General features: G+C 38.8%; 1 protein-coding gene and 1 pseudogene across 2 annotated transcripts in view; both read right to left on the reverse strand.

Annotated features, from left to right (window-relative positions):
• Window positions 1-13,717, reverse strand: part of ZMPSTE24 (zinc metallopeptidase STE24) — a 39,093-nt gene that overhangs the window by 11,986 nt on the left and 13,390 nt on the right. For both annotated transcript variants that reach the window (XM_060626494.3, XM_060626493.3), the window contains 2 exons: window positions 13,152-13,293; window positions 6,935-7,119 (listed from right to left, as the gene is read on the reverse strand). In XM_060626494.3, the coding sequence (XP_060482477.1) occupies window positions 6,935-7,119; window positions 13,152-13,293 (327 nt within the window). The remainder of the gene's footprint in view (window positions 1-6,934; window positions 7,120-13,151; window positions 13,294-13,717) is intronic.
• LOC144617263 (large ribosomal subunit protein eL30 pseudogene) lies at window positions 11,320-13,139 on the reverse strand (annotated as a pseudogene).

Consider the following 13,717-nt stretch of genomic DNA (forward strand, 5'->3'; position numbering starts at 1 on the left):
CTATGTATAAGGCATCTAAGACAGGATGGTAAGTTGAGAAGTAAAAGGATGATTGAGTTAGTGGTGGCTCACCGCACAACGTGATAAAAATAAATAAAAACCACTGAATTATACATTCAAAAATGGTAGAAATGGTAAATTTTAGCTCAAGAAATTTTTTAAAAAATGGATGACATCTAGCAAACATTAACCAAAAGAACACTGGTGTAGCTGTATTAACATCAGACAAAATCAACTTAAACGGCAACTTAAGGGGCGCGCGGATGGCTCAATAGGTGGAATATAGGACTCTTGACCTCAGAACGGTGAGTTCGAGACCCAACCCATGTTGGGTGTAGAGATTACTTAAAAATTAAAAAAAAAAAAAAAAAAGAAAAGAAAAGAAACTTAAAGGCATTACTAAAGAAGGTCACTACAGAATTCGCCAAAGGTTCAATCTACCTTTGGATGCATTAATTCTAAATTTACATGTATCTAATATTATTTCCTCAGAATACATTTATTCTGACAAATCTATCATAATAGAGGATGTTAACATACTTCTCTCAATAACTGAAACACCAAGCAAATAAAATATCAAAAAGATATAAAGATGTGAGCCAAATAAGCTAAATAAGCTTGACCTACTGACACACACAATATCCTGCAACAATTAGAGAACTTATATCCTAGAAAGTAAAGGCCAAGGGTTTTGAAATATACTCCAGATACTTAAAAGGGTGAGGTACAAAAAAACCCAGATGAATTGTGGAATTGATTTTGTTTTATGCAGTTTAGAAAAATGCAACCTAATGCATTAGGTTATCTAGATATTCTAGATCTAGATATTCTACCACCTTTCCCCTCCTTCCCCAATTCCTCCTTTTTAAGGAGATGTCCATTTAAAGTGAGGCTGGGTAGATACATGAGAAAGAGGATAAAGAGATTTGCAAGATAGTATTGACATTTATTATCTCTTTTCCTTTCAAGTATTAGAATTTAGGCCAGAGCAAGAACCGATAAGAAAACTGGCCTAGTTCTTTAAAAGACAGAGAGACATTCGTGCACCTGCACCTTCAGGGCCATTAAGAAAGAATCACAATCTAAAGCACCAATTAGTAGACATCTATTCTAAGGGGGAAATTAAGACTGAAGATCCACATATGAAGATATTTGCTGCAAGAATATTTTTAACAACAAAACACTGGCAATAATCCATATATCCAATAGGAGGAGAAAGATGGAAAAAATGAGTTTATAAAGACTAGAAATACATATAGTAAGATGTTTATGGTCAGGCAGATTAGTCATGTTTTCTAAGTTTTCTATTGCTTTCATAAGCAAAAATATGGCTGTTTTGTTTAATAATAAAAATAATAGCTCCCACCCATTAATGGCCTATGTGTGGATCAGACATTTTACATGCAGCTCATTAATCTCCACTGCTAGAAGGCAGCTATCATTTGCCTCATTTTATATAAAGTAACTTGGTCCTCAGGCTTCTGTTTTCACTAGTTCCCAGCTTCCCAGTATGAACTATGAATTCTTTCATTAAACAACCAGCTCTCTACTAGATGGTGCAGGTTCCTGTGTCTAGGTTTAGGAAGCTATATATATATATATATATATATATATATATATATATATATATATATATTTTTTTTTTTTTTTTTTTTTTTTTTTTTTTAAGTTCATTCATTTGAGAGAGACAGAGACAGCGCAAGTGCCAGAGGGACAGCAAGGGAGGGAGACAGGGAATCCCAAGCAGGCCCCTCCACTGCCAGCATGGAGCCCAACAGAGGGCTCGAACTCACGTAAGGTGAGATCATGACCTGAGCCGAAATCAAGAGTAGGACGCTTAACCAGCCGAGTCACTCACGTACTACTAGGAAGCTACTTAGAAGTGCACAGAGTCACATTCAAAGATACGGAATGAAAAGAGCTTAAACAGGGTCCACTAACGGACTCTTGTTTTTTTTTTTGTGACAGATTCTTAGACAAAACTGAATTTTCTTTTCTTCCCACACTAATTTCACAGAACAGAACAGAAAGAAGCACCACTTTCTATAGCACTTGCTTTTTCACAGGATTCATACACTGACTCGTTTGATCCCAACACCACCAAACTGGGCAGGAGAGGAATATTATCTTCATTTTAGAGATAAAGAAGAGGAAGCTGAGAAATTAAAAATGTCTTAAGATCAGGGTGCCTGGGTGGCTCAGTCAGTTGAGCGTCTGACTTCGGCTCAGAGCCTGGAGCCTGCTGTGGATTCTGTGTCTCCCTCTCTTTTGGCCCCTCCCCTACTCATGCTCTATCTCTCTCTGCGTCCAAAGTAAACATTAAAAAAAAATTTTTTTTTTTAAATGTCTTAAGATCATCTCGATAGTATGTCGTGGGTAAAACCTGAACCCACATCTCTGTAGCCTGTGCACTTTCCATTTACTCTTACTAACTGGGAAGACTTAACATAACCCTAGCCCTTGTTGGGAAATACTTTCTTCTACAAAGGGGCAGCTTTTCTATAGTTTTACTTTTCTTTTTAAACTACTTTTGAGACAGGTTGTTCCAAATATTCTCTTTGTGTGCTGAAGGGTAAAATCCTAGAGTCAAGTTTCCTAGACATCTTTTTAAATGTTAATAACCAGTATGGAAACATTCATCAAAATGTACTAGCTCTCCCTGAGAGAAGGGATTTCAGATAACTTAGTTTTCTCCTTTAAACTTCTGTTGAAAATGAAATGCTTCATTTTCTCCACCTCATCCAGATTGAACGCGCCCCAACCCCCGATGTGTTGTACATAGTAGGTGTTCAGTAGCAGGTCCTGACTAACCCACTGTTTCCTAAACTTCTTGGGGCGCCTGGGTGGCGCAGTCGGTTAAGCGTCCGACTTCAGCCAGGTCACGATCTCACGGTCCGTGAGTTCGAGCCCCGCGTCAGGCTCTGGGCTGATGGCTCAGAGCCTGGAGCCTGTTTCCGATTCTGTGTCTCCCTCTCTCTCTGTCCCTCCCCCGTTCATGCTCTGTCTCTCTCTGTCCCACAAATAAATAAAAAAACGTTGAAAAAAAAAAAAAATTAAAAAAAAAAAAAAAAAAAAAACTTCTGCTACATCTGTGTACTCTCTATGTGACTATTTACTCAATAGCTTTCTCTAAACCAATTCACTTTTTAAAACTTAGCCTTGTCCTAAATGACAATATTTATGAAATCACTATATGCTAGTTTTATCATTGTCCTAATATACATTAATAAAGATATAGCTATTCAAATTTAAAATACTAATATACTCCCTAAAATAGTATGGCACATACACTGGAAAGCACTGCAGTTAATGAGTGTTGAGTCAATCTTTGTTCTTTTCTTTACTGAGTTTTTTATTTTAATTCCAGTATAGTTAACACAGAGTGTTATATTAGTTGCACGTGCACAATATGGCGATTCAACAATTCTATACACTACTCAGTGCTCATCATGATGAGTGTGCTCTTAATCCCCTTAACCTATTTCTCTCATCCCCACGCCACCTCCCCTCTGGGAACCATCAGTTTGTTCTCTATACTTAAGAGTCTGTTTGTCGGTCTCTCTTTTTTCCCCTTTGCCTATTTGCTTTGTTTGTTAAATTCCACATATGAGTGAAATCATAAGGTATTTGTCTTTCTCTGTGTTGAGTCAATCTTTGACTTCCTTCACTCCCCACAAGCACAATCACCAGGTACTTTAAATCCATCTTTTATTGTGACTCTTGAACTTATTCTGACCTCTCACTCTATGCAGACTCTCTTTATTTCATGCTTACCTTGATGCACTAGGCCCCAGAAGTCTCTCTGCCTCCAATCTGTTCTATCCTATATGCTGCCACCAAATTGTAATCTTCCTAAAGCAAGCTTTGGCTTCTACCCAAATCAATAACCTTCCTGGCCATTGGAGACAACCACTCAACATCTTCAGGAAGAATTTTACAAACTGGTCCCAGTGTACCTTTCCATCCCCATCTATAAGAATACATTTAATCATTAGTCTTAGAAGAGCCAGTGTGTAGTTTTTATGTCTGTATCATTTTATTCATTTCATAACTTTGACCTGAAAAGCCCCATTCCCAAGTCAAAATTCTGCTTAGTTCAAATATCTTCTCGTTTAAGAAAACGGTCTACTAGGGGGCGCCTGGGTGGCTCAGTTGGTTGAGCATCTGACTTTGGCTCAGGTCATGATCTCACGGTTCCTGAGTTCAAGCCTCACGTCAGGCTCTGTGCTGACAGCTCAAAGCCTGAGCCAGCTTCAGATTCTGTGTCTCCCTCTCTCTCTGCCCATCCCCACTAATGTTCTGTCTTTCTTTCTCAAAAATAAATAAACGTTAAAAATTTTTTAAAAAAGAAGAAAAGAAAACTATCTATTAGAATCTTCATTAACCTCTTAATTTCTAAAAGCCACACTATTCCAGCCATTCATGATGTTTACCACACTCTGCTTTAATTTATGGGCTATTTGTGTACAGGGCTCGTCTCTTCCACTAAAGGTTCTTCAGGACTATGTCTAAAGTATTTTAATCATGTAACTTATACACAGATGCTAAAATATTTGTAGTTATCAATGAAATACAGCAAAAAAGCCAGCAAAATAACTCAGAGACTCCACTCAACACATTTCAAAAGACTATCTAATCTTTTTTAAGATTTACTGAAAGAATCTGTTCTCCTAGAAACAGGAGAAATACTAGAAACAGGAGAAAGAAAGAATACTGTTCTCCTAGATACCCAAGATCAGTAATTTCAACACACTGTTTGAAATCAGTGGGCCACTATCTAACATCATGGTTTGGCTATAATGTTACCCCTGTTCTTCATCCCTGGATGTGGGTACCTCTTAAGCAGAGTGACCTGCTGACCTTGCATGATTCCCTCGTGCTGTCCCCGAGTTACCCCTTCTGGACTTCAGTGTTCCTACTGATGACATGACCTTAAGATCTCTTCTTAGCTTAAAATCCTGACTCTTGGTCAAACCAAAGTGACTTTTATTCCAATGTCCTAACTGGCAGGATAACCCTACTTCACAAATAAGCTAAATTACAGGAGTTAGCCCTCTCCCAATGCTATTTAATCCCTTCACAGAATCTTGCCCCGTGTACATATTTATAACAGGCAAGGCCACTTTATTGGACTATCTTTTCAGGATCAAAATGTATGTTCAAATGATAATATTTCCTAGTAGTTAGAATGTATAAAATGGAGTACAAAGTATCTCACCTATATTATTTCTTTTAATCCTCAGAGCCCTAAAGTCAGGCAGCTTCAGCCCAGTGTTTCTCAACTAGTTTCCTAGTTCTCCTAGGAACTAGTTTCCCAACTAGTTTCCTAGTTCTTGCCCCCCAAGCCCTGCCCCCAAGGGCTATCTGGCAATGTGTGGAGAGATTTTCAGTTGTAACAGGTGTTGGTGGTAGGGAAGGTTGATACTGGCATGTAGTGGGGAAAGGCCAGGGATGCTGCTAAATATCCTATGATGCACAAGATACCCTCCCACAATAAAAATCACCTGGCCCAAAATGTCAATAGTGCCAAGGTGAGAAACCCTGCAGCAGCATCTTTTAATTAGGAAATCAATGATTCAGGGGTGCCTGGGTGGCTCAGTCGGTTAAGCATCTGACTCTTGATCTCAGCTCAGGTTAAGAATTCACAGTTCATGAGTTCAAACCCCGCACCAGGCTCTGTACTGATGGCTCAGAGCCTGCTTGGGATTCTGTTTCTCCTTCTCTCTGCCCCTCATCGTCGTGTGCACATGACACACGTGCATGCTCACTCTCTCAAAATATATCAACTTAAAAAAAAAGAAATTAATGATCTAGGGTCGCCTGCGTGGCTCAGTTGGTTAAGGGTCCAACTCTTGATTTTGGTTCAGGTCATGATCTCATGGTTTGTGAGTTTGAACCCCATGTTAGAGCCTGCTGAAGATTCTCTCCCTCTCTATCTGCCCCTCCTCCCAACTCTTTCTCTCAAAATAAATAAATAAACTTAATAAAAAAAAAAAAAAGAGAGACAGATCAATGATCAATGATTTAGAGAACTTAACATATTGCCTAGAGTTATACAGAACCGAAATCATCTCTGAATGACACCAAGGCCAATAGCATATTCCAATACATATAGAAATACTGCTGGCTGTTCCTGATTAAAACTGTGCTGTTTCTTATCATTGTCCCTTCTTCCCCCAGTTAGTCTTGGTACTTTAGATCAAGAGTCATATGCTCTACTGACTGAGCCAGTCAGGAGCCCCCCGAAAAAGCTTTCTGAGACTCAAGTCAGATTTAAGACATGTCTTCTCCTGTGCTCCCCCTGCATTCAGTATACATAGCTTCACTGTTACAATTATATTTCTCCCCTTCAGATCACAAGCTTCTTGAGATCTTCCCTCTTTATTTTTGCATTTCTAGTGCCAGGCAAAGTGTCTAAGCACAGAATATAGGTTTCATAAATATTTGTCAAACAAACAAAAGAAAGCCGACCACATTATATAGTGTACCCAAGGACACACAGCTACTAAATGACAGAACCAGGATTCAAATCCAAGTCTCTCCATTGCCAAGCCTATCATTTCTGCATCTCAATGAGGTAAAAATCAAATGTTTATCTCCTCTTTGGCCTACCTGTGGGAAGTCTTTGATCATAAACATATCAAGAATATATATGAAGTCCTGTTTTAAAGACAGCTTATAATCGTAAGAATTTTCCTGTCTTACACTTCCAATTTCCATGTGTACATTCTATAAAAGCTTGAGAGGTAGTTAGCATGTAATAATAGTGACAGTCTCTCCCAAATACCAGAATTATAAAGGTGCCACGGTGTTCTTATTTGGTAGTCTCTTTTAATTCACCACTCACTGCACAGAAACTGATATTATTCTGACCTGTCATAGTAACTGCTTATAAAAACTGAGCCCAGGGCCTCTTAGGAAAAGAAAAACTCACTTTAACGTTAGCTTTTATTTCTTCACTGTCCCCTTCTCCATCTTTGCGGGCTTCCATGCCAGACTCCTCCAGGATGGCTTTGTTTAGTACAGAATACTCTTCTAGTAGAGTGTCAAACAAAACTATGCGCTTGTTCTTGAAGAAGCCATAAAAATAAGCATTGCTGTGGGAAGAGCGTTTAGATCCTAAGGAAAAGACAGTTCAAAGCATGGAAAAGAATTAAAAAGTCTGGGGTCCTCTGGTGAGACTCCTAGAAATTGCATTACTGCAAAGGACATTAACATTTTCAAACTGTTTAATACCTGAAGAAAAATGTATCAACATAAATCACCACCAGCAGTGGAGACTGTCTGTTTTCCTGCCATACTGCCAACAAATATTTGTGCTCAGCTCAGCTTTACAGCAATAAGGAAAGTCTAAATATCCAACAGTAGTGGAATGACTGAATTACGGTAAAGCTGCGAAATGGAATTTAAACAGCCAGAAAAAAGCAATACTTTTGAAAGAATCTTAACAAGATAGAAAAAAAGTTCACCAATATACTGTGAAGGATACAAAACTTCATGTATATAAGGTTCCATTGTTGTCATGAAAAAAAAAATACATGTAAATAGAAAAGCATAAACACAAGCCTATAAAGACATATATCAAAATATTGAAGTGTTTACCATTGGCTGCTAGAACTATAGACTTTTGTTCCATCCTTTATACTTTTCAAGGCTTTTTAAAATAAGTATACTTACTTCTAGAATCAGAAGAAAATTAAAGCTATTTTTAAAAAGACTGGAAAAAAAAGAGAACATACTTAACAGTATGTGGCTAACAGGAGCTGAACTATGGTTGATTTTTTTATTTGATTCTTTATATTTTTCTTTATTTTCTAAATGTTCTACACTGTATAGAGACATTAGTGGTTAAAAGCAGACTTTGGGTTCAAATCTTGGCTCTGCCATGTACTAGTTGTGTAAATGTAAGAAACTTCCTTAATCTCTTTAAGCTTCATTTACCTGTTCATGGTAAAAGCTAATCTCTAGCTCATTGAACTGGATTAAAGATTACATGAGAAATTCTAAGTAAATCAATTGTATACCACCTGATCCATAAACTACTACTATTACTTATATACATTTCTTAAAAAGAAATGATAAAACATTTGTTTCTCCTGAGAATTTGAGATGTCTCACAGAAAATGTGTATTTTGTATCTATTCACACTTCTAGTATAAAATATGCTTTATATATATATATTTATTTATTTATATTTTTATTTTTTTGAATGTTTGTTTATTTTTGAGAGAGACAGAGACAGACTGTGAGTGGGGCAGGGGCAGAGAGAAAGGGAGACAGAATCTGGAGCAGGCTCCAGGCTCTGAGCAAGCTGTCAGCACAGAGCCTGACATGGGCTCAAACTCACAAACGGTGAGATCATGACCTGAGCCGGAGTTGGATGCTTAACCAACTGAGCCACCCAGGCGCCCCAACAATATATTTAGAATACAGTATATTTACATATATAGAAGTATACATGTTTAGAATATAGTAAGACTTTGATAAATATTAGCCTATTTATGTGTTTATTTTTTCATCTTTTGGTTTTGTTGCCTAGAAATTAAGAGTCAAACACGTGGTCCAATTTTGTCAGTAGTTCAGGACCTCAGCATCTGGAAAGTTATGTGTAATTCAGAGGTCTTACACTTCTATCTCATTTATGTCTCCTTCGATTCTAATTTTTAAATTAAAAATACTTCTTAGAAGCTGCCTTATTTATGGAAGTAGGCAAATTGTACGCTTATAAATAAAATAAAATGAAATTAATATCTTAAAGTGTAGCTCAAGGAATACCTATACCAAAATCACCAAGAGGAGCTTATTAAAAGTAGATAATAAAACACCTGGGAATGGAGCCCAAGAATCTGTCTTTTAGCAAAACTTCCAGAATATTCTTATAGTCACTAAAGTTTAAGAGTCCCTGCTCTAGACCATAAGCTTTTTGTATCACTGTACTGGCATGTAGTATATTCAATAATGCTTGTTTACTGAATGGGTTAATGATACCACTTGAGATACGAAGTAATATACTTGAGAATTCTGAAAAACCAATGTAAGGCACCGCCATTTGTGTCTTCATGTCTTATGATGTCTTACCTTCACCTACCAGCAGCATTTTTTGTTTATCTATTTATGTAATCTCCACACCCCATGGGAGCTCAAATCACAGCCCTGAGATCAATGGTCACTTGCTCTTCCAACTCAGCCGGCCAGGCACCCCCTCGGCAGCATTTGACACAGCTGACCACTCCTTCCCTGAAAGACTTTCTTTTCCTGTCTTAAAAGAAACACCACTTTCTCCTGGCTTTATTGCTACCTCAATGGTCTCTCCTCCTCAGCCTCCATTGCTGGCTCTTCCCCTCCTACTGACTTCAACCTGAGCCCCTTTCTCTTCTCTAAGTGCCCTCTTCATGGCATTAAACACCATCTATGTGCCAGATACTTCCCTATCAATATTCTGGCCCTGACCTCTCCCTAGAACTCCAGACTCATATATCCAGCTGCCTATCTGACATCTGCATATCTCCACAAGGAGGTCTTTAATGCAGATTTGTTATTTATATTCGTGTGTGTGTGTGTGTGTGTGTGTGTGTGTGTGTGTGTGTGTTTTCCTGCTCCATGCTGAATTCTCCTTTCAGAGTTTAGGAAATTTCTCACCATGTAAGTCTTGTGGGAGACTGCTTCTCATTTGAGAAATCTAAAAGGCCAGATATTCGCATCCCCAGCACTTCTGGCAGTTAGCCCGTGCCCTGGTTCAATCAGATGCACCTACTGGGGACTCTCAAGATTTAGCTAATTATGCAAAGAACCAGGGCAATGAGGAATTAATGCTATGGATACCAGTGGTAGGGATGATATAAGGGAGCAAACTACTGAATTCAACAGCAGGAGGCAAGAGCAGGGTCCACACCAGACTGGTTCTACAATGTGATTCTAACCTCCTCATCTCCCTGGGAACAGTCCATTTTCCAAGCTTGTAAACTTAACTTTCCCGGTGACTTTGTGAGTTATCAAACATTGATTCAATAAGGAATTTTCCTGCTTCACTTAGCCACAGTTGGTTCTACTGCTCACTCAGAGCTAATCATTGCTTGAGGAACTCTAATACAGTGTTCAACAGATACCTCAAAATGTAGAACTTAATCCAGTAGAACTTAATCCCCCACAAACCTGCTCTTTGCTCAGTTTTCCCATCTCAGTAAACTATCATTTTTCAGCTGCTCAGGCCAAAAATCTAGGTCATTACCCTAAGTGTCTCCCTTTCCCCAATTCCTTCACAGGTAATCTCTGAATAAATTCCATCAACTCTACCTCTGAAACATATCTCCAATGCATCCACTTCACTCTGGAAATTACTGTCCTAGTCTAAGCTGCCCTACCTCCTCGCTGACCCCTACCACAGTCTCCTAACTGCTCGTCCTGCTGCTACTCTTGCCCTCCCACTACAACCTTTTCTCCACACAGCAACCCACAATATTTAAAAACTACAAACCAGACCATGTCACTAAAATCTTTAATGGATTTTCCCCCCTTGAACTTAACATAAAACCCAAGGTCCTACTGTGATTTACAAAGGCCTGTGTGGACTGACTCCTGTGTATATCTCACACTGTTCATGTCACAACACCCTTCTGCGGTGCTGAATCACACTGGACTTTCTTCTGTTTCTTGAAGACACAAAGCTCTAGAAGGTCTTCCTACTAATCTCAGCATGGATGGCTCCTTCCTTCAGGTGTCAGCTAACACTCATCTGCTCAGAGAGGTCCTGCCTGATGACCCAATCTAAAGTATCTACTCAGTCATCCTGCATCACATCACACTAGATTCTCTGCCCAGCACCTGCTATCTGGTACCTTCTGAGAACAGAATGTTGTTGACTTTTCACTACAATATCCCTGTCAATTTACAAATCCATAATGTGTATTGTTATTAGTAGTAACAACACTTAGTCATTCAAAGTATTTCTGAGGACTGTGATCATTATTAAGAACAAAAACATACATTACAGATCAGTAAACTTCCATTTAGCAAAGGTAAGTTGTCAAAGTCACACAGGTAATTTGTGATAAAAACAGGATTCAGGGGGGATGGGCTAAATGGGGAAGGGGCATTAAGGAATCTACTCCTGAAATCATTGTTGCACTATATGCTAACTGACCTGGATGTAAATTAAAAAATAAACTATAAAAAACAGAACAAAACAGCATTCAAACCCAAGCCTATTGATGTCACAACCTGACCTCTCATATGCTACCCTCCACCTACTCAAATCTTTTTTTTTTTTTTTTTTTAAACACGCTCTGGCCAGTTATATTAAAAAAAAAAAAGTTGCATGATTTACTTTTCACTGGTCTGTTCTGGAATGCTTTGATTGTATCAGGATTACCTGGATCAATGATAGCCAGTGTGCATACGCCACAGTATTTTCCACGTTCTATGCCCGGTTCAATACTATTGCCACCGTAGGGACAGACACCAGTTTTAGCCAGGATGGCATAATACTCTAGTTCAGATTTCCTCAAGGCTAGGCAGTTGTTGGCCAGGATGACCATTTTCAGAGTCTGCCTGTATCCCAGCACATACTTTCCACTTTTCATATTGATTTGCAGCCCAGAGTTAATCAACTCCAGTGGCTTTTTCATCTTTGCGGCCACCGTCTTCCTGCCTTAGGTGTGGGCTGGCCCCACAAGATGGCCAGGGAGTGAGAAAAAAGAAAAAAAAAAAAAAAAATCCTTATTTTCCATAAAGTCCCAGCTCATGTTGTAATTCTCCATAAAGCCGTCCTTATTTCATTTAAAACCATATGGCACTGACAGTATATATTTACACATCGATTACCTCTATTCTGGTATCATTAGCTGTCATTTCATATTCTCTGATTATAACTTAAGTGATAAGCAACTCAGGCCGCCCCCTTCAATAAAAACCCCTCAGAGACCATGCTTCTGCACTGATTACTGCACTTCCAGTTTACTATTCACTAAAATAGTGATCCCAGAGGCTAAAAAAGTAGTGTGAATTGTCATTCTTCTACCATTTCCCCCATGGAAATGTCCCAATTGTGCAGTCAGCCAGGCTGTATAACCTCAGAAGCCACTACAAGTCTGAGATTTCTATGCTCTTCTAGTTGCTGTTAATTCATTCTTTCCCATCGCAGTCATCTCTTCTCCCTGGCCCTGCAGTTACTTCTCAGGTTCTAGTCCTTCATTCAGTACAGCTGTTTCTCACTGATTTTTTTTTTCTTTTTTTATTTAAAGGAGTGATGGGCAAAGTATGGTTTGCAGGACAAATTTAATTTCCCACCTGGTTTTATAAATAAAATTTTATTAGAACATAGCCATGCTCATTTGCTTATGCATTATCTGTGACTGCTTCTGTACTAATTAATGGCAGGGTTCAACAGCTGCAACAGAGACCATGTGGCCCACAAAGCCTCAAATATCTATTGACTAGCCCTTTACAGAAAACGTTTGCCAAACTATGGTTTAGGAGAAGCAAAAGCGAAACCGAGAGGCGTGAAGGGATTCGTCCAAGATCCCACTGGCAGAGGCAGAACCAGTGCCTCACACATTTACATGGCCTTTAATTATAGATTCTGAAAGTCATGGTATCATACAACAGTTTTACTCTATGTCTTTTTGGGCTTGAGACTTTAGTAGTCTTATGTAAGCTAATACATAGCTTAACTCTCAAAAGCAATCATCAAAAAAGCAGAGAACTACTAATCTGAAGTATCCAATGGTACTACAGTTTCTGGTGTACGTGCAAGTGAAATCGGACTCCTCCAGAACACTGGAAGTTTTGTTGGATGAGACAAAGCCAGCATCACTGGTTTTATTTTATAAGCCCCCAACTAGAGCTAAGTGGAACTGGACTATGCGAAAGTCCAACTCCATTCCCTGAGGGAGCCAGGAAGGTAACAGAAGTATATAAACCAGTGTCATATACACGATACAACTAGCAGTGAAAAAGGCCTTGGCCAAAACTTAAAACCAACACGGTAAAGCCAACCCAACACAGCTGCAGGTAAGAGCAGGCTTGGTATCAGGCTACCAGTTTCTATCCCTGGACTCTGCCACCAAGTCCTAGAAATCTTCAGAAGCCAAAATGTAAAATCCTAACAAATCAAAACACTTGAGTAAAACCTCCTTACCCCCGGATAGCCTTACCTTCAACAACATACACCTTAGTCAAAGGAAAGTCAATACTCTTTGCCATTACTTCAATTTCTTGTTTAAGCTTTCCCTCAGGCAGAGGTGTGAACTTGTCAAATAAAGGGGCAATATAATCAGCATAGATTGTGACAAGCACCTGAAAAATAAATGTCAGAACAACCTATGAGTATGCTTTTTTTTTTTTAGAAATCTGATTTTCCATCATTTTTTTAAATGTTTATTTCTGAGAGAGAGAGAGAGAGAGAGAGAGAGAGAATGCACAGGGGAGGATGGAGAGACAGACAAAGAGAGAAGGGGAGACAGAGAATCCTAAGCAGGCTCCAAACTGTCAGTAGAGCCCCACCGGGGTAAGCCACCTAGGCGGCCCTATGAATATGTTCTTGAAGAAACACTGCTATTTATACAGATTCAATCATTGAAACAACTACACGATTTAGCCTTGAGAACATGGATCTTTTCATTTGTTCTGGTATTCCCAACCCCAAATACTACCAGATAATAAGTGCTCAGTATCTGTTAAATTAAATCAAAGTGAGTAGTCTCTATGTGGTAATAATTGA

The sequence above is a fragment of the Panthera onca genome, chromosome C1 (genome assembly GCF_046562875.1).
Source record: "Panthera onca isolate mPanOnc1 chromosome C1, mPanOnc1 haplotype 2, whole genome shotgun sequence".
Classification (NCBI taxonomy): Eukaryota; Metazoa; Chordata; class Mammalia; order Carnivora; family Felidae; genus Panthera; species Panthera onca.